Source organism: Bubalus kerabau, chromosome 23, assembly GCF_029407905.1.
Source record: "Bubalus kerabau isolate K-KA32 ecotype Philippines breed swamp buffalo chromosome 23, PCC_UOA_SB_1v2, whole genome shotgun sequence".
Classification (NCBI taxonomy): Eukaryota; Metazoa; Chordata; class Mammalia; order Artiodactyla; family Bovidae; genus Bubalus; species Bubalus kerabau.
The window spans coordinates 7,578,603-7,601,111 of record NC_073646.1 but is presented as its reverse complement, the minus strand read 5'-3'; the positions used below and the strand labels follow the sequence as shown (position 1 = coordinate 7,601,111).

Below are 22,509 nucleotides of genomic sequence, written 5' to 3'. Positions count from 1 at the left end.
TATATGGCTGCCCTCACTAAACTTCTTCCCTGATCAGGTCATTTGTTCCAATGTGGTGCATACCACCTGACAGACAAGAGACAACTGCTGAAAAATTAACTTCAAAAGAGAAATCTACATGGTGAAAAGATTTAAAAAGTGGCAGGAAATGTCACCTAAGACTGCTCACTTTAAGAAAACCTGATTTATCAAAATCTGAACTTCTGAGGACTGATCAATTAAAGGACCTATGTAGCCCCTGAATACTTGGTTTTTTCCATTAAAAAAAAAAAAGAAGAAACAAAGGAAAACAAACAAATGATTCCAGAACTCAGTGGATTCAAAAGGATTAGATTTGCACAGAATCCTACCTAGTCTATTTAAAAGTCATGTCTACAGCATAATCAGCTAAGTAGATTTGATCCTTACCTTCTCTAAACTTTGACTCTGGAATGGGTTAAAGAAACAACAGATTCAAAACCTCAGATTCAAACTCTCAGATTCAAATGCTTAGATTCAAACTCTCAGATTCAGGTGGAACTAAAATAACCTAGATAGTCTTGGTTTCCTCCAAGCTCACTCTTGCTCTCCAGATTTAAAACTCTTAGTGGGTAATGTTGCTGCTGCTGCTAAGTCGCTTCAGTCGTGTCCGACTCTGTGCGACCCCATAGACGGCAGCCCACCACGCTCCCCCGTCCCTGGGATTCTCCAGGCAAGAACACTGGAGTGGGTTGCCATTTCCTTCTCCAATGCATGAAAGTGAAAAGTGAAAGTGAAGTCACTCAGTCGTGTCTGACTCCTAGTGACCCCATGGACTGCAGCCCACCAGGCTCCTCCATCCATGGGATTTTCCAGGCAAGAGTACTGGAGTGGGTTGCCATTGCCTTCTCCGAGTGGATCATGTTACGGAAATATAAAATAAAATATGAAAAATTGGAATTGAGGATTATGGAAATAACATGAAAATAAAAACGAGAACATTTTATATAGCCCCTTGACGTGCTGAATATTTCATAGGCAGTATCTTGAAACCTCCGAACCACTGTGTGAGGTGGAATCAATAAACCCATCACACGTGATGTGATGGAAGACCGAGAAATGACTCCTCAAGGTTGCTCTACTAAGATGCTCAGAGCCTGGGGACTAAGGGCATAGACTTCACTCTCAAGCTGAACTGAGCTTCTTCATCCTTCCCCAGTCTTGACTTCCCCATCTGTGAAATGGAGGTGGCAACATCAATTTAATAGGGTTGGTATGCCAAGTCCATGACTGTCTTTATAAAGCACCTTGAACAGGGCCAATCACAGAGCAAGGTCTCCATACATAGCTACTGTTGCTATCACTGTTATTATAATAATTATTATAATTATCACAGAGAGATGATCTGAATCAAAGTTTGCCCAGCTACTATATTAAACTTCAAGAAGTCTTAGGAAACAGTAAGAGTACCAAAGTCCTCTGTTTCCACCTAATGAACATTTTCACAGGAGCATTTTCATATATATGGCAAGTTTTATTGATAAATTTATTTTGATCTGGCTTGTGTACCTTGGAAAATGAAATTTACAGACAATACCTGTTTCTTTCTAGTTACCCTAAAGCTGTCTAGATTAATCAGCTTCACTTTCTCTTCCTGAGGGGACCCTGAGTCACTGGGGGAAAAAATGAACAAGTTAAGAAAGTAAACTTTAAACCAAAAAGAAGGACAAGAATATAAATAAAAAATAAGAATAGATAATATACACTACTATGTATGAATGCATATTTTCAACCCAGTGTTCTAATTGAAAGCTGTACGTGCTATTCTGGGCACTGCAGTAAAAACGATATAAATACAGACATTAGTGACTCATTCCTATTACAAGTTCACAGAGCAACTTTTTCTTTTTTAAATTGCAGGACCCAGAAGAGCTCATCAGGATGAGTGAAAGTGTCAGTCACTCAGTTGAGTCTGACTCTGTGCGACCCCATGGACTGTAGCCCACCAGGTTCCTCTGTCCCTGGAATTCTCCAGGCAAAAAGACTGGAGTGGGTTTGCCATTCCCTTCTCCAAGGAATCTTCCCAACCCAGGGATCGAATCCAGGTCTCCTGCATGGCAGGCAGATTCTTTACAGTGTGAGCCACCAGGAAAGTCCAATGGGTGAGTGAGAACAGTGGAAAAGATTAACAGCTAAAATCAAGAACAACTTCAACAGAGCACTATCAATAAAAGATACAGAGGAGTAACCACTGCTTGCTGCTGTTTTAACTCACATGTTGGAATGTGAGTCCCAAATAGCCCTCTTTTGACCCCGGGTCCTGGTCTTAATTGTGGCTCTATCCTCTCTGGACACCCATGAACTAAGCCCTCAGGTCCTCGTCCATCTGAGAATTCCACTGTTGGCATCACCAAGTTTTACAACACCCTCACTCTATTTTTCCACCAGTGGATTTCTCAAAAAGGATTGAAAATGTAAATAAAATATAATATGGAGTCTATCATAGAGTTGCCAACTTTTACTTTGCTGAGGAAGAACATTCAAAACAAAATTGGATAAAAAAGGAGAAAGCAAAGCTGTTGTCATCCTTTCATACAAGAAAAGCTATTTTCACAGCATATAGGAAAGAAGCCTGGTTAAAGTTTGGCCATTCTCTGGACAAGAGAGTTGGTCACCATATTACATGGTCCATGGTTTTCTCCCGTCCTGGAAAACTAGTAAATATGTCATCAGAAGCAGTCACCTGGTCATGAACTGGCCACGGGAGAGAGTATTAAGTCACTTCAGTCTTGTCTGACTCCTTGCGATCCTATGCCAGGCTCCTCTGTCCATTGGATTCTCCAGGCAAGAATACTGGAGTGGGTTGCCATTTCCTTCTCCAGGGTTTCTTCCTGACCCAGGGATTGAACCAATGTCTCTTACATCTCCTGCATTAGCAGGAGGGTTCTTTACCTCTAGCACCACCTGGGAAACCCAAAGGAGATAGTGCTTCACACAAAGCACTGGTCTAAGATCTTGAAATCCCTCATTGCACACATCACAAAGAATGGGTGCTCTTTAACCAGAAACAGTTTCAACCTTGATCTAACTCTGTTCACACAAGAGGAACAGGGAAAACTATCAAACTTCCCTCCTATCTCTGCTTTTGCATGGTCTACCCTCATTCAGGAATCCACATGATCCAGAGATGAAGCTTTCAACAGAAAGAGTAAAATTGTGAAGTCCCTAAAGTATTACAATATTTAAAAATTAACCCTTCTACCAAAAAAAATTTGAAGGGTAAATTAAATTTTTCATTTCATGGTGCTCATATATATGCTTTGTAGCCTGGCAACCCCTTAGTTTTTAGCCTATATGATTCGATAAATACGCCACAAAAAATGGTATATCATTTTAAATGCAATTATTAGCCTTATTTTAATGACATTTCTCTATTATTTAATCTAAATCCAGGAAGTAAAACATTCTAAAATAGTAGTGAGTAGCCACACAAATGGAAATCAACTCAAACCCCTTTAGTTTTTCAGTTTAGATCAAACTAAGGCTATACATAAGAATTTAGTTCTATGTCCTGCCGTGAAGCTTATTATGAGAGCATAGAAAGATGGTCTTTTCCTATCTGTCCATACTTCCTTCCTTCTTGCTTTCTTTCCTTTTTTCTTCCCTCTTTCTCTCTTCTCTTTTTCTTTCCATTCATCCACCTAACCACTTATGTACCTATCATCTATCTACCTTTCCATCCATCCATCCATCCATCCACCTATCCATCTATGTATGTAGGTACCTATCTATCTCTGTGCTGTGCTGTGCTACGTCATTTCAGTTGTGTCCAACTCTTTGTGACCCCATAGACTGTAGCCCGCCAGGCTCCTTTGTCCATGGGGATTCTCCAGGCCAAAATACTGGAGTGGGTAGCCATTCCCTCCTCCAGGAGATCTTCCCAACCCAAGGATCCAACCCAGATCTCCCACATTGTAGCCAGATTCTTTACCATCTGAGCCACCAAGGAAGCCCATGAATACTGGAGTAGGTAGCCTATCCCTTCTCCAGCAGCTCTTCCCAACCCAGATATCAAACCAGGGTCTCCTGCATTGCAGGCAGATTCTTTACCAACTGAGCTCTCAGGGAAGCCCCTATCTATCTCTACCACCATATAATTTTAAATAGTTGATCTATAGATCAACCGCTCCATGACCCCAAAGACATGACTACTTATTGCTATTGAGTTTTAAGAAAGGCTACTAATCTATTTCTCTCTGACATAGAACCTATTATTTATAGGTTATGAGTATCACATTTAAAAGATGTTCTAGCATGGGGCTAATGACTGGCACAACTTGGCATATCCTGACCTCCTTGTATTAAGATTTATTTATCTAGACACACATATAAGTCCTCCATGAGGTCCTAAGGCAGAAGTGTGTGTATGTGTTGTGTATACATATATTTTTCACATGTATATGTGAGCAATATATATACACAACATACATATATGTATATGTATGAATAGGCAGAGAGCAAGATTATTGATATTGATATTATGGCATTTTAATTGGGCTTCTATTAAGCTGTGATTAGTCCGTTGCTCAGTCCAACTGAGACGCTCATGTCCAACTCTGTGACCCCATGGATTGTAGCCCACCAGGCTCCTCTCCATGGGATTTTTTCCAGGCAAGAATACTGGAGTAGGTTGCCATTTCCTCCTCCAGGGGATCTTCCTGACCCAGGGATCAAACCTGTGACTCCTGAATTATGGTCAGATTCCTTACCACTGAGTCATTGGGGAAGCTCCTCTATTAAGCTGAGCTATATGAAATTGCCAATATTCTACCATTTGGGACCCACAAAAATAGTGGTTTCATATGGTAGAGTCTAATGTTGCTGAAAAACTTAAAGGTCTCAAAAAACAAAAAAAAGGGTAGAAAATAAAACAACAAACAAAAGCCTGTTGCTTGCTGTCTCTTTTGCTCAGTCTAGAGGCACCTGTATGGCTGGGGCTACTGCTGTAGGTCAAAAGCTGCTAACTTTTAAGGATCTTTATGGAAATGCAAGTGTCCATGAAAACAGTGCCCCAGGGTAACTAGCAGGGCACCTGGTCATCATGAAGTCTCAGAGTGAATGCCTCTACTAGTTTCTCCTCTAGCTGGTCTGAATTGAGTTCCCTTCTGCCCTAATGTGGAGGGCTGTTTCCATGCACTGTGTGTTAGGGGATGTTAGGATGTTCGGCAAGCAGGGCAAGCATGACGGATGTTTGCCTTTTTGGCGTGGTAACATTGTCATCAAAGCTGTGTACACATCAGACACGTTTACCCAAATACCTGTAGAGTGATTCATTGAAAAGGAAATCTTCCCCTCTCCCTCCCTGCCTCCCAGTTTGGCTGCTCAAAGATGCAACAAGGACCAGGTGAGAAGACACAAAGAAACCGAGAGCCAGTCAATCAAGAGAAGCCTGCCCCCAGGCTTCATTCAAGCAAGCCATTCATTGAGCTAATGTGGTGATGGACCTGTCCAATCCAGAACATACCACAAACACATCAGCAACACCAAGTGGCATGCAATGACCAGATGATCATCGGCCCCACTGCCATGCTTTGATCGGTTCAAGCTCAGAAAACCATCTCCCTTGAGAGTCCAGATAGTTGGCTTTCCACAAATCAAAGTGAGATTAGAAGATTTGAGGTGAAGTCAAAGGCTTACCAAATCTTTCCTGAATGCCCAAGAAAGACATCTGCCTATTGCCACTCGATTCGTCAATGAGCCTGCAAAATTACCTAGTCTAGTCAGGTCTTTTTCTTTGGGGGGAAATCACTGCCCACACCAGATGGTCTTCCTTCCGGAGGTCGGCATTCAAGAAACTCTCAGGGTACTCTGAGATAATCATCGTGTGATCATTTAACCGAGAAGCTGATGGGCAGGGAGTTAACAAGGTGGCCATCAACGAACTTCTGGCCAGTCCTGAGGTTACTGGAGTTTAAGATTTTCCAAAAGGCCCCTGAATCTTTAATTTGATGAGGGCTTAATTTGTGCTGATAAAAGGTAAAATTCTACCAACTGGGGACATCAAACTTCTTTCCCTTTCAAGATGTTTGAGAAGTGAATCTCATGATAAGAAAGCTTGTGGTTTCTCCTTGGATCAGGTTGACAGCCAGTGAGTGTGACCCAAACAGTCTCTGTTCCTTCTGATTTTATTTCCTATTTTGAAGGAGTTTCTTTGGGTTAAGAAGCTTTTCTCTTTGTCATCCTGCCTGTCTTGTAGAAAGTAGGTACTAAGAGTCTCTCCCTACTGACATTATCCTGTGATGGAGTAAAAATAAGTGATTACACAACTTCCCTGAGATAACTCTAGATTCTTGCCATCTCTAACTGACTGGAAAGCTCTTCTGATAATTTCACATTTTCCCCTAAACATGTGTCTTCTCTTGAAGAGTCTTCCTCCTCTTTACCTGCTTACTAACAATAAACGGAAGTACCACCGTTTCATAGATACACTTTACAAATCAAACCAGAAACATAATTTTTAAGATTGTTTTCTGGTAATTTTATCTATGTGTGCATTTCTCTCGATGCAATATTTCCATAAGTGGCAAGTGAAATAGGACTAGTAATCAATTTCCACAGCAACCAAAAAGACCTAATGTGCAAATTTCTTTAATGAACAGCAAGAGGCCAATTATATGGACAAGAGTAGGTTTAGTTGGTCTCTTCAACTGAAACTATTACACCAAAGTGGGAATTGCAGAGTTAGTCAAGATTTACCAAACCAAGAATGAGGGCAATTTTTCAGTAGGACAGGTTGCCAGTGAGAAATCTTAATAATATTAAAATAACAGATTTCATACATATATTTGTATATATGGTGCCCCCAAGTGCAGCAAAATTTTAACTTATTTTGTAAGGCAAATGCAAATGGAGATGGCCAGATCCTCAAGTAATTCTATCTAAGAATAGTATTAAACACTGTTGGTTTTTTTTCAAATGTCTATTTTGGTCATATTAAAGAAAGTAATTTAAATTATATTTTTGTAATTAACCTTTTTTTCAGCTTGGGGATAGATGCACTTATACCAAGCAGCAAGATTAAAAAAAAAATCAAAGACATAAATCTGTTTAAGATTCTTATAATTATGCAGCAGGCTAAAGTTACTATGATTATAATTATATACAAAGTGGGTGTTGGAGAATTTAGCATTGAGAGATATTTTCATAAAAATAATTAAGGGTTGTAGATGAACCACGTTACAATTGACACTCTGTGAATATGCAGTGTGCAGAATTTAATAGAATTAAGCCTTTTCATTTGTAGAATGATCTTGAGAATTTCAAGACTGTCATCGTTTTTATTAGCTTTTTTGACCCTCTCAATTTCCCTAATTTAGTGTCAAAGTGTATTGAAGATAGCAACTTTCATAAAACATATTTTGCATCCTAGCAACGGATGATTGGGTAACTGGATAATTTAAGTATTTAGAACTGTGTGCTGACAATTGTTTGGGTTTCTCTGGAAGCTCCCTCCAGACTTGAGAGCTCTCGATGGCTGTTTATAAGAATAATAGGAAGTTATAGGAATAATACCTGCATACAATCAGATAACAGATCTCAACTCTGTCTTGCCAAAGAGCTATTTGATCACGAGTTTTTATGCCTGGGGTTTTCAAAGTATGACATTGAGGGTTCAGGAATTTCTTTTGCTTTCGTATACCTCCGAAGAAGTCTGTAGTTACAAAGAACTAAGGATACATCTTGTGAGAAATGGAATGGAACTGCAGAGAAAGCATACCACAGCAAACTAAGAGAGGAACTGAGTCACAAGAGATCCGAGGGGAGACCCAGAGTCTGCCAACACTCCCCATTCACGAGTCCAAGACACCTCCTGCTTACCTGTCGAACCCAGCATGCCTCAGCCACACATGCAAACTGTTACCATTACTGTTTTATTCAGGAAACATAGTTTTAAATTAAAGGAGTCATTACCCAAAATAAGCACCCTCCATGACATTTGTGCATGCAGAGCATCTGAACATTCACATTTATGTCCTCTGAAAACAGAGCCAACGATTTGCATTCAATATGGAAACGCACACTTTCTTTTTTTTTCCAAAGCACTTATACAAAAATAGCTGTGGCTTGCCATTTCAGAAACCGAGTCATCTGTTAAGCCTGGGTAATGGGTAATAGAGCTCCTCCAACCCCCAGCCCTCACCACCCCGCCTCCCCGCCATCCAGTCCTGACTTCTGCGTTTCTTAAACCTACTTCAGTCCCTTCCACTGCCAGTCTTCACATGTGGTGTGCATTACAAATAAATGTTGGCTTATGTTCATAGGCACAGGGTCTGGGCATTGCCAAAAAGAAAGACTCTCCTGATGAATGCCAGACACACTGCCCATATTCCTTCAGGCAGGATCTTAAAAGGCAATAAAAGGGAATGGTTTCCTGACTGTACAAAGGTGTAAAAAAGGGAACTGAGGTGTTGAAAATCGAGGTAAACCCTGTGGGATCCTCTCTTGGCTTTCGTCCTATGAGTTACATGAATCCAGGATTTTACAGAGAAGTCCAGGAGAAGGTTGTTCAAGGGGTGTATTTTGTGCATGCAGGGCATGCTGTCAGAGGAACTGTCAGAGGAAAAGCAGCTTTGCACGGACCCACCGTCTTTGTGTCTTAGCAGAGAGGGCGAGCGATCAGGGCGAGCTAGGCGTCACTGCGTCCTGGCGGCCCCGTGCTGACCTTCACCGTGAGACCTAACTTTCGGGGCACTGCCTTCCCCAGCAGTCATGCATTTGCACCGAGACCACACGAGAGGCTCGCCTCCCACCAGCTAAGTTCATTTCCAGGTAATAGTCAAGCGTGAGAAGGAAAGCCCTTACCTGTCACTGTAGGCAGCGGCAGTGGCAGGGGTGGGCTGGGCGTAGCGGTATGCAGCATAACCACCCTAAAACACAAGGAGAAAGCAGGCTTAGGAACTCAGAGGGGGCTGACTCAGGGCGCCTGATGGTGAGACCCCAGCAGAACAGCAGTGACCCACATCTAGCGAACTCAAGTGGAGGTTAATGAAAGCTTAGTACCAAAACACGCGAGAAAGATGTGGGGTGGACGACCAGCCCCAGCTGGATGTTAAAGATTAGCAGTTGTAAGCAGGAACCCAGAGACCCTCTGAAGGAGATGTACCTACATGTTAATTAATGGTAATCATTTTGGGGTACAGAGGATTATGGGAGATTATTTAAATGCTTTTTCTACTTTGCTGAACTTTCCAGATTTTCAAAAATGAGTATGCTTTACCTTGGTTTATCAGTTATCAACTTACATCTTATTCAAACCATCTTTGATTACGTCCTTAAAAATCCAATACAGGTCAAGCTAATGCCCTGCTATCTTTGATATTTATTAATGTTAATGCCTTTGATATTTACTTACAAAAATAAGATAATCCTTTGATTGAAACTGTGTTAGGAGTCTCTTGCATATGTAGTTGTTCAACCACTAAAGCAACGACAGAAGATTGTCTCTAGCTTTTTAAATGTCACATAATGATTAAAAAAAAGGAATCTTGAGCACTGCTTAAAAATTCTGTCTTTTCAGCTCAAGATATCACACTGGTTCAAATGGGGAATTTGTTTGTTGTGGAAAATATGATAAAGTCTTCCAATTTGTAAATGAAATCATTAGGAGAGAGAAAAAAATTGGAGAAAAATAATTAACATTTAGTTGTATGTACCAGTAATTGCAATTGTTCAATTAAGCAGAGGACAAGCAAATGGGCATATTCGAAAGGAATTGTGTTCAGTGGAGCATTGGTTATCAAACTGTGAAAATAACAGAACTCCTTGCTCAGCAGACCACAGTGATACATCAACCACTGTTGAATGATCTTAGTACAGTTAACGGGATCCAGTCTCCACTGATAACACGGGGGCCATTCAGGTTCTAAATAGAATATATAGTCCCACGATACTCTGGGAGAAGGGTTCTCACCCTTGCTGTGAAGCGGCAGTTCAGGACACAACCATGTCAGAGGGCTTCTAATAGCAAAGTAACTGGATGTTGGGGGGATTTAATGGTAGTATCTTGAGTAAAGCAGTTCATTATTCTTGGCTCCACGTACAGCATAGAAGACAGATGAATGAGAAACTTGCAAGAAGCATCTATCGGAACAGTGATAGGTACAGTGGTCCCTGCAATTTATTTCTACTCTTTGCCAAATCATAACCAACTTTCAAAGCAAATTTTCTATCACTTACGTGGCCATTCCAAAAAGCTAGTTTCTCCTTAATCAAGCTCCTTCTTTGGATCACTCTGGAGAAGACACCTCCAAGACATTCTGACAGATAATCACCCATAATTTGGAGCCAGTATTTTTATTTTTTTTAAAAGTCTCCCTTGAAAAAACAATGTGAAAGTTAAAAAAGAAAAAGAGGTCTTAGCCAGAAACCACCTGGTGTTCCAAACACCATGTTCTCTAATTAGGACGGAGAAACTCATTAAATGAGCCGAGGAGCTGGGAAACCAAAGCACTTGTCACAGGGAGCACCGAGCTCCAGGTACAGACTGATGGGCTGAGGGGAAATCGGCTCACCCGATTTCTGGAGCCAGTCTTTTCATCAGCTTGCCCATCTCCTCGCCTTTCATCAGGCATCCGCAGAAACACAGGTGTGCACGCATGTGTACTGAACTTAATGAGGTAGGGAGGGGCTGGCACTGGCTTCCTGATGGCTCAGAGGCATTAGCTGCCACCAGCTGAAAACTCTGAGTGGAGAATGTGAGCATGCGCGTGCGTGTCTGTGTGTGTGCGTGTGCGTGTGTGTGTGTGCGTGTGTGTGTGTGCGTGTGTGTTTTCTGTCACTCTCAGACTGAAAAACAAAAGTTACTGCAAAGCGCATTGCATCAAGGGCCATGTCAATCAATCATGATGTGGTGACTGTAAATTTGGTTCCCGGAAAGACTTCTAGCAACATCCTACTTGCAAAACCTCTTTGTTTGAATTCTGGAGGACTCCCTCAACTTCTGCAATGGTTTCTGTCAATGGAAGTAGGTAGCACTTTTGATAAGTGGGGAAAACTTTGGCAATGCAAACAGAATAGACTTAAAATGAACCTCACTGAATGCGATGGTTTAGTCACTAAGTCATGTCTGACTCTTTTTGACCCCATGGACTGTAGCTCGCCAGGCTTCTCTGTTCATGGGATCTTCCAGGCAAGAATACTGGAGTGAGTTGCCGTTTCCTTCTCCAGGGGATCTTCCCAACCCAGGGATCAAACAGCCTGGGTCTACCTGCATTGCAGGTGGATTCTTTCTGACCCAGCCAGCAGCAGCCCCTCACTGACCACTAGGTTGACGCTTATTGCATTGATATAAAATGGAGGAGTGTACACCTGGGATCCTTCTGAACAACTGAGGGGCTTGTCTATGAAGCTTTGGGAAGGATCCATTCTCTATTTGCCCATGTATTAACCATGTAGAGAAAACAAGTATGGGCTTCCATGTAAGACAGGCACAAGAGGTCAAAGTCCTGACACTTATCTTTGCTATTTAAGAGTATGTTTACAAGTATTCCTGATTCATGAGTCAAGGTCATAGTTTGGTAAAGTCTGTGGAACCGGTGGAGAGATTTTGACCTTGGTCCATGATCTCCTAGGTGTCAATAGACTTGATGATGAACACAAATGTTCTATACTTGTGCCGTCCAATATGGTAGCCACTTGTCCTAAATGTCTATGGAAATCTTGAAATGTGGGGGCTACAACAAATGGCTTTTTAAATTTATTTAATGTTGAATTCATTTGAATTAAAATGTAAGCCACCACATGGGGCTGGTGGCTACAGTACTGGACAGCCCAGGTCCAAGTGACCCCTGGAATTTGCAGTAATTGGACAGAGAAAAAGGGGTAGATGGCTTGACACCTCTGCTCCTATATACTGCATCATCTTCCTTTGCGATTCTTCTTCGGCATGGAATCCATTTAAGGGGAAAACCAGAGTTGCATACTGACTCGGTGCATGCATGCACACACTGTAAAATGATAAAAAAATTACAAATTGCTTTAATTTGCCTTTCTAACAGGTGATTTTAATCCATTTTATTGCCCATATTTTGCAGCTTGCCGAGTACAGCCAAAGCTTCAGCAAGGTTCTGGGGTAATGTTTGAAAAAGAAGTGCTCACTTTCATTTGTGGTCATCAAAGCACAAATACACCTTAAACCTGATCCTCCCAGACCTTAGGACAAAAACAAAAATGCATCCTTGACAGATTTTTCCCACCACCAAAGTAAAGGTGAAAAAGAAAGAAAAGGAATGACAAGCACACAATAGTTCTATGCTCCCTACTCACAAAATATAATTTCACATGCTGGGCATCAAAATAGACATGTGATATTATAGAAAATATGTATTTTAAATGGTCATTATGGATTCCCCCTCCCACCCCTGCCCCCACCACCAGTGGCAACCATCAAAGATATTGATTCACAGGCTTGGGAATACTTCCTTTGTTGGCAAGACCTCTGGAGGTCCAAGGGGGGAAGTTATCAATTAAGTACTTTAATGATGCTCCAATGAAACATTTTCAAAACTGTGCTTGGTGGGATCTTCATCAAGGGAAAGGCAAGGTTTCATGACCACATAGGTTTGGGAGATGTTAAGTTAAATGAAATGAAACTGGTTTCTCATTTGTGGAATTTTGTAAAGCAGTATTAATGAGCTCTGTGGATCTCCACTGCATCACCAAGTGGTTTGATGATGGAAATCACATTTTTAACTTGAGAGCATACTTTTGGGAAAAAAAAGTTCAAATGCCCAAATGGCAAACTGCTGAGGAAGTGAGGTGAAATTTTTGTATATCAATGAGGACACAGGGCTTCCTCCTTTCTCAGAATATTCAAGGATCTCACTTTGTCTAAAACAGGTGGATTAATGATATACATAAAATTTATTCACTCTAACGACACTTGCTGCTGCTGCTGCTAAGTCACTTCAGTCGTGTCCGACTCTGCGCGACCCCATAGACGGCAGCCCACCAGGCTCCCCCGTCCCTGGGATTCTCCAGGCAAGAACACTGGAGTGGGTTGCCATTTCCTTCTCCAATGCATGAAAGTGAAAAGTGAAAGTGAAGTCGCTCAGTCGTGTCCAACTCTGTGACCCCATGGACTGCAGCCCACCAGGCTCCTCCGTCCATGGGATTTTCCAGGCAAGAGTACTGGAGTGGGGTGCCATCGCCTTCTCCACCAATGACACTTACAAGAGCATTATTTGCAAAATATAAAATCCTTCATATAAATCACTACTCTTTAACTTATTTGTGTGATACATTCAGCTGTTTTTGAAGTCCAGCTTTTCTTAAAAGGTGAAAATAAAAGCATATCTCAGAAATTTTAATTATTTGGTTCTCTCCTTAGTCCAAATAGCCATTTGTTTCATATTAGATTTCTTATTAAAACTTGATTAATCTCACTGGAAAAAAAAAAAAAGTACTTTCTTAATTGACTTAATACTGAACAAAAGGGACAATCTCAGGTTAAAGGGAAACCCATGTAATAAAATTCCCACTGATCATTTTAGTTTTACATTCTTCTTTCATTTTATTTGACAGTTTTTGTGTTGGTTATAGACAAAATTTGGAACTTATCCAGCTACACGCCAATGGAGGTGTTGGTTTTTGTTTCCCTCAAGTTTGAACAAGTTTGTTTATTTGGGGTTGTTTCATCAGTGAGAAATAGGTTTGAGAGTTATGGCAGAAAATGTGAAATAAATTTATAAGAAACTACAGTGTATACTGATCCTTGATGCTGAATTATAAAAGGGTTTTGGTTTAACCATCCCCGTTGACTCCAGGAAATTACTAAAATTTTTTTCAGACAATTGGTTCAATGAAACCCTTGGATTTTTTTCACTGAGTTTATGTTCACTGAAGCCAGATACATTTTAAGCCAAGAAAGAAACAGCCAAGCCCAATCTCAAATCTGATACACACATAATCTAGCAGAGAGGGGAAAAAAAGATTTCAAGATGAGTGTCTCTCTTCTAGAAGAATTGATATCAAAACTGGAAAATTCAGTTCAGTCTTCCCTCCTTCTATGTTAGAGAATGTCTCCCCGCCCTCCCCAGAATCATCTTGTTAGTAGGATTTCACAGCAAACCCACAATCAATAGTGATGAGTTTTTCCACCAGCCAGGATTTCATACCTGCAGCAATTTATTGCCATACACAGGCTCTTGATACACTACTCTATAAGGAAACAGAAATGTAATGTTTTCAATGCAAAAATGAAATAAATAAAGAAAATGCATAAGTCAGACAGAAATTCCGGAGCACTTCATTTCCAAGTTTGCTTCTCTTTTGTCACTAAGACCTAGCATGACCCATTAAACCAAAAGCAGGACCAAGGAATGCTGAACATTTTTGAGCCACGAATCTCTGTAATGGAGAGTATCAAGCAGGTGGGGGTGGGGATCAAACCACCCTCATTGTATTTGTGTTATAATTCTGCATGTATTTTTAAAGAAGGAAAAAGGATACTTTCATGGCTTTTTTCCCTTCCAAGCATATTGCATGTGTGCTAAGTCGCTTCAGTCGTGTCCACTCTTTGCGACCCCGTGGACCACAGCCCACCAGGCTCCTCTGTCCATGGGATTCTCCAGGCAAGAATACTGGAGGGGGGTGCCATTTCCAAGAGTTCAAATTAACTTGCTCTCTCATTTCTCTCTTTATCTCATGGTTGGATTTCTTGGGCACACCTGAGGATTTAACTTTGATGCCAAATGATGGAGGCAGTTAAGATGACAGTAACTGTATCAACACCTTTAAAAAAAATACCTTATAATTTTATTTGTCAATTATACTTCAGTAAAGCTATAATTTAAAACAAACAAACATGACCTATGGTGACTACAAATTATTCTTTTTTTCTTTTTAATGCCTTTATTTTTTTCTTAATTTAATTTCAAATAACAACAGACAGAGCAATTGTACTTCAGGAAACAATGAATCAGATCAAAGCTACTAAAGCTAATTTTAACATATGTGACTGGAAACATTACTCATGTGCGTGTGTGTGTGTGTGAAAGAGAGCATGGGGGCGTGAGTATGCATGGGTCTGGAAAAGCTTCTTTGAAGATGGATGTCATTAACCCACCATCACTTCATTCAGGTCCAAACACTCACAAGATCTCAACAGAACCCTTGGATAGACTGGGGAGCAGTTTGGGATGTGACAGTGATTTGTGAATGAGGCTGATTTTTTCCCGTGAGTGGTTCTAGTTGGAAGTGAAGTGTTCCAGTTCCAAGGCAGACATCAAGGTGATTGAACAGTTTAACAGATGTAGGGACCTGCCTGATAAAGGCGTGTGTGTGTGTGTATACGTATAGTGTGTATATTTTAAGGAACTTCTTTGTGGTCCAGTGGTTAAAATTCTGCACTTCCAATGCAGGGAGCATGGGTTCAATCCCTGGTCAGGGAGGTGTGGTGGGGGGAAATATATGTGCATGAGTGTGTGTGTGTGTGTGTGTGTGTGTGTGTGTGTGTGTGCAGCTTTCCTGGTAGCTCAGCGGTAAAGAATCCACCTGCCAAGCATGAGACCCAGGTTCGATCCCTGGGTCAGAAAGATCGCCTAGAGAAGGAAATGGCAACCCACTCCAGTATTCTTGCTTGGAAAATTCTATGGACAGAGGAGCCTGGTAAGCTACAGACCATGGGATCGCAAAGAATCGGACATGACTGAGCAACTAAACAAACAACAATCAAGAATACGGGATTGGTTAGCCCATCCCTTCTCCAGGGGTTCTTCCTGACCCAGGAATCGAACCAGGGAAGCTCCTAGTTCTACTGAGCCTTCCCTTTTAAGTTAGAATTCTATGTCTGAGGAACTATGCCTATAGAAGTTCCCCCATCTCTCTCTGTCATTTGAATATTTCAAGTACAGATATTATTCCCTGTGACCGGTCCAGCTCACACGCTCTCCGTTATCCTCTCACTTCTCACCCTCCTCCTTGCTTGTCTTTCACTGCATTCTCAAGTTTGCTCAGTGGAGGCAATGATGTCCTTCTGTTGGCCCAGGGCTTAAGGGTCGAACTTTGCAATTTGATCCATTTCATGGGCTCAAACCACAGTGTCAGTGAAGATGTCCGGGCAAAAGATTTCATCTCTTTTCTGAAAAAAAAGTCTCCTCCTCTGGGGAAAAAACAATGGAGGTGATGGGTAATAAGACTGCTCCTTGATTAGGACCAGGACACAGATGGTAAAGAATTTGCCTGCAATGCATGAGACCCAAGTTTTATCCCCAAGTCAGAAAGATCCCCTGGAGGAGGGCATGGCAACCTACTCTAGTATTCTTCCCTGGAGAATCCCATGGACAGAGGAGCCTGCTGAGCTACAGTCCATGGGGTTGCAAAAAATCAGACAGGACTGAGCAGCTAACACACTTGATAGAACCCTGTGCACAGAGGGTGAGGTGATGTGGAGTGTGAATATCATGTTTCTTACACAGGAGACACTTAACTTCCGGATGAGCTGTTGCCTTGCCACCTGGTGACTGACCAGAACCCCCCAGCTGGCCCACACAGAAAGCAAAGTCTCAGGAATAAACACTTGGGGGTTTTATCTGGAGAATTTCCCTTTTCCATGTTCCAAAAGCTACTGACACCTCTGTCCTGAGCGCAAACATCACTGAAATGAGGTTGCCTCTTGAAGATCCATGGACGACAGAGTGACATGAATTCTGAAATAATGTACAGAAGTCATGGTGTCACCCAGAACCTCTTTATAATGGGATCTAGGCATGATACAAAAGTGCACTGGAATCTTATCCAGACATATTTGCTAGATAGCCTCACAGCTGCTTTGAGTGTAAGAAAGCTTTGTTGTAGCCCACCAGGCTCCTCTGTCCGTGAGATTCTCCAGGCAAGAATACCGGAGTGGGTTGCCATTTCCTGACCCAGGGAACTAACCCATGTCTCCTGCATTGGCAAACGGATTCTTTACCACTGAGTCACCAGGGAAGTCCTGTTAGGAAGCTTAGGGCTTTTTCAATAAAAGGGAGTAAGGTTAATATTTATATTCTGTATCATCTCTCTCTTTTTTCCTATCTTTTCTTTCCTTTCTCCTAGTGCTCAGAACTCTATTATTTTACTCTAGTTTCTACTGAGAGCTTGTCAGGTCTTTTTTTTATATATATATAGCTCTATTATCATGTCCTTTCCTCCATTTTCAATAGTTATCTTTTGATCTAATTCCATATTCTTTGCTATCTCCCTGAGTGGGTGAAGACACATGTCCTGGCTAAGTTTGGTTCAGCAACCCTTATTTTCAGCTCCTCGATCAAGGTTGGCCTTATGAGATCTCTAGCTTCACCCTTCAATCTAATGGATTGCTTTGCAAGTCCAAGGAGCGTGGTTCTTCAACTTTCAAACACTTGATCCTATCCATGTGTTGCCTCTCCTATTATTTCTGTATTTCTTCATTAACCTAGTCTACTTTTTCTTCTTTTTCTATTAAAGTATGGTTGATTTGGGCTTCCCTGGTGGCTCAGTGGTAAAGAATCTGCCTGTAGTGCAGCAGACACAGGTTAGATCTCTGAGTCGGGAAGATCCCCTGGAGGAGGGCATGGTAACCACTCTAGTATTCTTGCCTGGAAAATCCCATAGACAGAGAAGCCTGATGGGCTACAGTCCATAGGGTTGCAAAGAGTTGGACATGAGGGCTGAGCAACTGAGCACAGCACAGAGCTGACTTACAATGCTGTGGCCTGATTTTTAATTCAAAGGAGTTTATGGAAATATGTGCCGCTTAGCAATGAGTGAAAGTGTAGGTTTGATAGGCTAGTTATGGAAGCTCAATTGCTACCTTTTCAAATAAGTGTGTGTGTGTGTGTGTGTGTGTGTGTGTTATGCCCCAGGTAGAAGAGACCCAGGTAGTGACCTCTGTGACCCTCCTTGCTGACTTAGAAGACCTCTCTGTCCTCTGGTGAGTAGCCATATGCACTGGGTCAGAGCAGGGCAGGCAGCCTTTTTCCTGCAGAGCTGGGCTTCCCAGCAAGATGATTTTTCTTTGCACTCAGCCCAAAGGAGCATCCCTAGTTTTTAACCTTCGTTTCTGGCTCACAGCATCTTATAACACATCCACTGCCTCCAGCTCTGTCAGGGTATCTATGATCATTGCTGTCTTTTTCTCTCTCTCTCTCCTCAATCCTCTCTTCCCTGCAAAGTTTAAGAGGAGCTATTTCTACAGAGGAGGTTGTGACTTGCTAGTTACAGGGATCCGTGCAGGTCTTTCAAATCCTATTTGTTTCGGCAGGGCTGGGAGATGCCTGAGGGCTCCACCATGATGTGGGAGGGATGGGGACCTTGGGCACAAAGAGGAGCATGTGCTGGAGAAAGTGGGGTGTGTACAAAAGGTCAGTGGTCCTGGCTCCCATGCTGTTGTCTGGGTTGCTCTGATCCACTGTCAAGACAGAACTATCTGAATAGGAAGAAGTGGAGAGCAGACTCCCATTATCTCCCTTAAAAGTAACTGAAGCCAGAAGCTTACAACTCTGCCCAGTAAAATGAAAAGAGAAACAACTGATTTAGACCCAGGAGAGGTGGCCAGTGTGTCTAAGACATGTCCCAGATCCCCTCAGGATGGCCCTAGACCTACTCACTGCGCATTATTTTTAATGAGATTGAACGAGCCAGCCACAAACTTCCTTTAAATAAAAATAGAATCTTGTGTGTCTTTTTATGAACCTCTTTAGTCATCATTTCTTTTTTTTAAAAAAGGGAGCAGGGAGGACATTTTCAGTTATCTGAACATAGCTGTATCTCAAAGGAGATATAGCTGTATCTCAAGGGGTTGTTGCTGCCGTTTAGTCGCTAAGTCATGTTCGATTCTTTGCAACCCCTTGGACTGTAGCCCACCGGGCTCCTCCATCTGTGGAATTTCCCAGGCAAGAACAATGGAGAGGGTTGCCATTTCCTTTTCCAGGGGATCTTCTTGACGTGGGGATCGAACCCGTGTCTACCGAATTGGAGGCAGATTCTTTACTGTCTGAGCCACCAGGGAAGCACCAACTAAGTCCTTACTTCCTCCATATGCATGCTCCATCCAGAAGCTACCCTAGGGGAAGGGGATAGATTGATGTTTGTGATCAGTGGATATCTGAGGATATGGAGAAGGGCCAGACTCTTTAGCCCCTGCCTGTTTCTCTATTTAAAATGGTACAAACTCAAGCTTGGAAAAAGAGGACTTGAGAAGGAGTGGATGGAGGTAGACCCACAAAAAGGAAACTGGTTGTTCCGTGGGTGAATAAAAGACAGGTAGGTTGTTCTTTCATTTTATTAAGGGAAAAAAAATAAAAACTAACTCACAGATTATAATAAATATACTTAATATAATAATAATAAAACCCAAGTTTATCATTGATGGAGATTAATACTCTGGCTCAAAATTGTAATTATTTGAAATTCAAAGGGAAGAAAATTAAATAACTAGCATCTTTCCTATTTTCTAGTAAATTGCCTCAATTTGATCAGGAATATGGCTATATTTTTCTTTGTTATCTAGTCTATAAAACAACAAACATGATTCCACTGAATTTATCTGAGGTCACTCATAATGAAAATAATGATGTGATTTAGAAAATATCCCCCATTTCTTTTAAGTTGTGTTTATTCCAAGTCATTTTCATAACACTGATGCTAATATCATACCATCGGTGAATAACTATCTCTAGATCAAGTTAGATAAATTTAATTATGGCCCCATAATGAGAAACATCCTCCTCTTCTCTAAAAGTGAGAAGCTTAATAAAGTGGTACCATTTAACAAACAATCCTAAATAGGACTAATAATTCTAAGTCAGGTAACTGTTTTGGGGAAATAGAGGGAAATCAGGGGTTGAAAAAAATAAGAGTTGAATGCTCAAATGGATCTATATCTTGTCAGGAGATGTTTCTTACTAAAACCATCAATGTGGGGAAAGAAAGAGAGAAACGGGGACTTGAGGGGAATCTTTCTAGGGCTGTCATGATAAATAATTCAATGTATACAAGAAAACATTAAAGAGACATTAAAGAAAACATTAGCCATGAAAATATCTTTTCACCCTCTACAGCTGGTAACTACAGCTCTCATCTTAAATATTGGACTGAAAACACAGAGACCCCAATTGGGCATTTGGGAGAGAATTTCTTTTCGCGGCAAAGTCTTTAATTGGACATGGGGAAAAAAGTCAGTATTTTATTTATTTTGAATAAATACAATTCTTTTATTCTGAAATGAATCAAGGAGTTCATTCCACTCACTCAATAGCACGACGGCTACCGTGAGCAGAAGGCCGTCTGTCCTCCGAGACTTTGACTCTTTCCCACGGGAAGCGGAAATAGAAGACACCCAGCTGAGAAATCGTAGCAAACTTGTAAAAAGAATGACTCCGGCGAGAAACAAGGGTGGCATGCATGTTAATGGATACTTACATAAATGTCTGCACCATAAAATCCATCCTGGTAAACAACACTGCAAGGGTGCACACACAAAGAAAAACATTCATATTAGTGCACTTCCCCATGCAGACACACCAACCCCTGCACCGGCCAAGTTAGTCTGGTCACAAGGGCCAGCCGAGACGCAGGAACCGGGGATCGTTTCCACACTGGTTAAGGAGGCTGGAGACAACAGCAGTCTGTCAGACTGAGAAAAAATGAAGCTGGGGTTCGGTGGGGGCCCAGAATCAGGACACAGTGGCAATGCTGTGCTGGGTAGTGGACTTTCCAGAGGGGTGCAGATGCAGAGAGGATTCACGTATGTTTCAAGTGGCCCACGCCGAAACAAGGATCATATTTGCATTCAGCCAAACCCCTAGCTCCTTCCCAGAAAAACAAATCATCTGCTTAAAATATACGATTGATAAATATAGGGGTACGGATGTCACGCTTTCAATATGGATTACAGCTGAATGATCTCAGGGGAGCTGAGATCCAAAGGATTTCAGAGATTTTCTTCTATATTCTTTCACACTCTAGTATTTCATACTCTAATATTTGGTAATTCCATGTGACCCTCTATTATGGGAAAGGGAGGGGACTATCTCTAGTTATATGGTCTGTGAACAGGTATACAGATGTGTGTGCAAGGACTCAGGTGGGCATTTGTGTATGTGTGCGATTCATGTACATGTATGCATGCATGCTTGCTCAGTGGCATAGTCGTGTCCAAATCTTTGTGAACCCATGGACTGCAGCCCACCAGGCTGCTCAGTCCATGGGATTCTCCAGGCAAGAATACTGGAGTGGGTTGCCATTTCCTTCTCCAGAGGATCTTCCCAATGGAGGGATTGAACCCTAGTCTCCTGCATTGAAAGGTGGATTCTTTCACCATGGGGCCAACCCAGGAAGCCCCCAGATTTTTGCATATATGTATGTTTGTTAGTTTGTACATGTAAATGCATGTGCGTGCATGTGTTTATGAATGTAAATAGTGTGCATATGATGCATGTAGTAATACGTGTTTGCACATCTGTGTGTCTATGTGTACTCACATGTCACCCGTGTGCACATGCCTATGTCTGTGTGTACATTCACATAAATTATATCCAGACTGAGCAGAACCGCATGTGATGGCTGAAAAAGCCAAGCCTCACAGTGGCTCTCTGATCCCTGTCCACAGAGTCATGCCAGAGAGAAGAGACTTCACAGGAGGGGTAAATAAAAGATCCTGGACTTCTCCAGAAGTCTCATGGTTTACCTTGAGCGAAACAGCCAGAGAAAGAAAGTCTGTAACCCTGGGAAACCGACGTATAATTCCTAAGCATTGAAACGGGTTCAGTGAGGACCCCACATAGCCTGCACACCTCACAGGCTTTTGCCAAGATCCCAAGACGTCTCAAATATAAAAATGCGAGTTTCTAAAGGCATGTTTTCCAAAGGGTAACTGTTGTTATTACAACCTTCCCATGGAGTTTACAGATGATTTATGATTCTGGCAAAGGACCCATGTGCCCCACTGTGGAATGGAGCTGGGGTCCTAACCGAAAACATGATGTCGATTACCCAAGGATTTCAGCAGGTTTCAGGAGCAGAGCAGACCCACAGGAAGGCTGAGCACACTGAGAGCCGAGGGAGGCACCGACAACACACACATGCACACACGCATATGGCAGCGACACTGCTTTGTTGGAGAACACCGCATGGGCTCCTCAGAGCTTTTCCGAGCTGAAGGGCTAAACCCCAAGTACCATCGTCTTTAAACAGGGTGCAGAGATTTCACACACTAAGGAGGCTGGTAGGCATGGCTTTCAGCTGTCTTCATTTGGATCGAAAAGGGCTCCTGTTCACAAGGGCCCTTGTCAAGCAGCATCAAACCCTAATCCCAGATACTGAGTGTGTGGCATCCTGAGCTAGGCTTTGATTTTGTTTTCAACACTTCCAACATAAAAGGATACTGTCTGCCGGGGGTCAGAAGGCACGGCCGGTCTCTGCCAACAAGACTGCGCCCAGTGCTGATCATTCAGCCAGATCAGAGCAGCTCTGAATGCTCCTTCATGCTGGCACACCTTTGGCACATGCTGATCCTGGTGTCGGGGCAGCCTC

At 42.0% G+C, this 22,509-nt stretch overlaps 1 protein-coding gene across 9 annotated transcripts in view; it reads right to left on the bottom strand.

Moving 5' to 3' along the window:
* The window catches only part of LOC129637986 (RNA binding protein fox-1 homolog 1), a 408,351-nt gene that overhangs the window by 35,169 nt on the left and 350,673 nt on the right, over positions 1 to 22,509 (bottom strand). For 4 of the 9 annotated variants that reach the window (XM_055562372.1, XM_055562375.1, XM_055562377.1 and 1 more), the window contains exons 10-11: positions 14,133 to 14,175; positions 8,821 to 8,885 (exon numbers count right to left, since the gene is read on the bottom strand). In XM_055562372.1, coding sequence (XP_055418347.1) covers positions 8,821 to 8,885; positions 14,133 to 14,175 — 108 coding nt within the window. Of the gene's footprint in view, positions 1 to 8,820; positions 8,886 to 14,132; positions 14,176 to 20,397; positions 20,438 to 22,509 lie in introns of all 9 variants that reach the window. The other 5 variants (XM_055562374.1, XM_055562378.1, XM_055562380.1 and 2 more) reach the window with 2 other exon arrangements.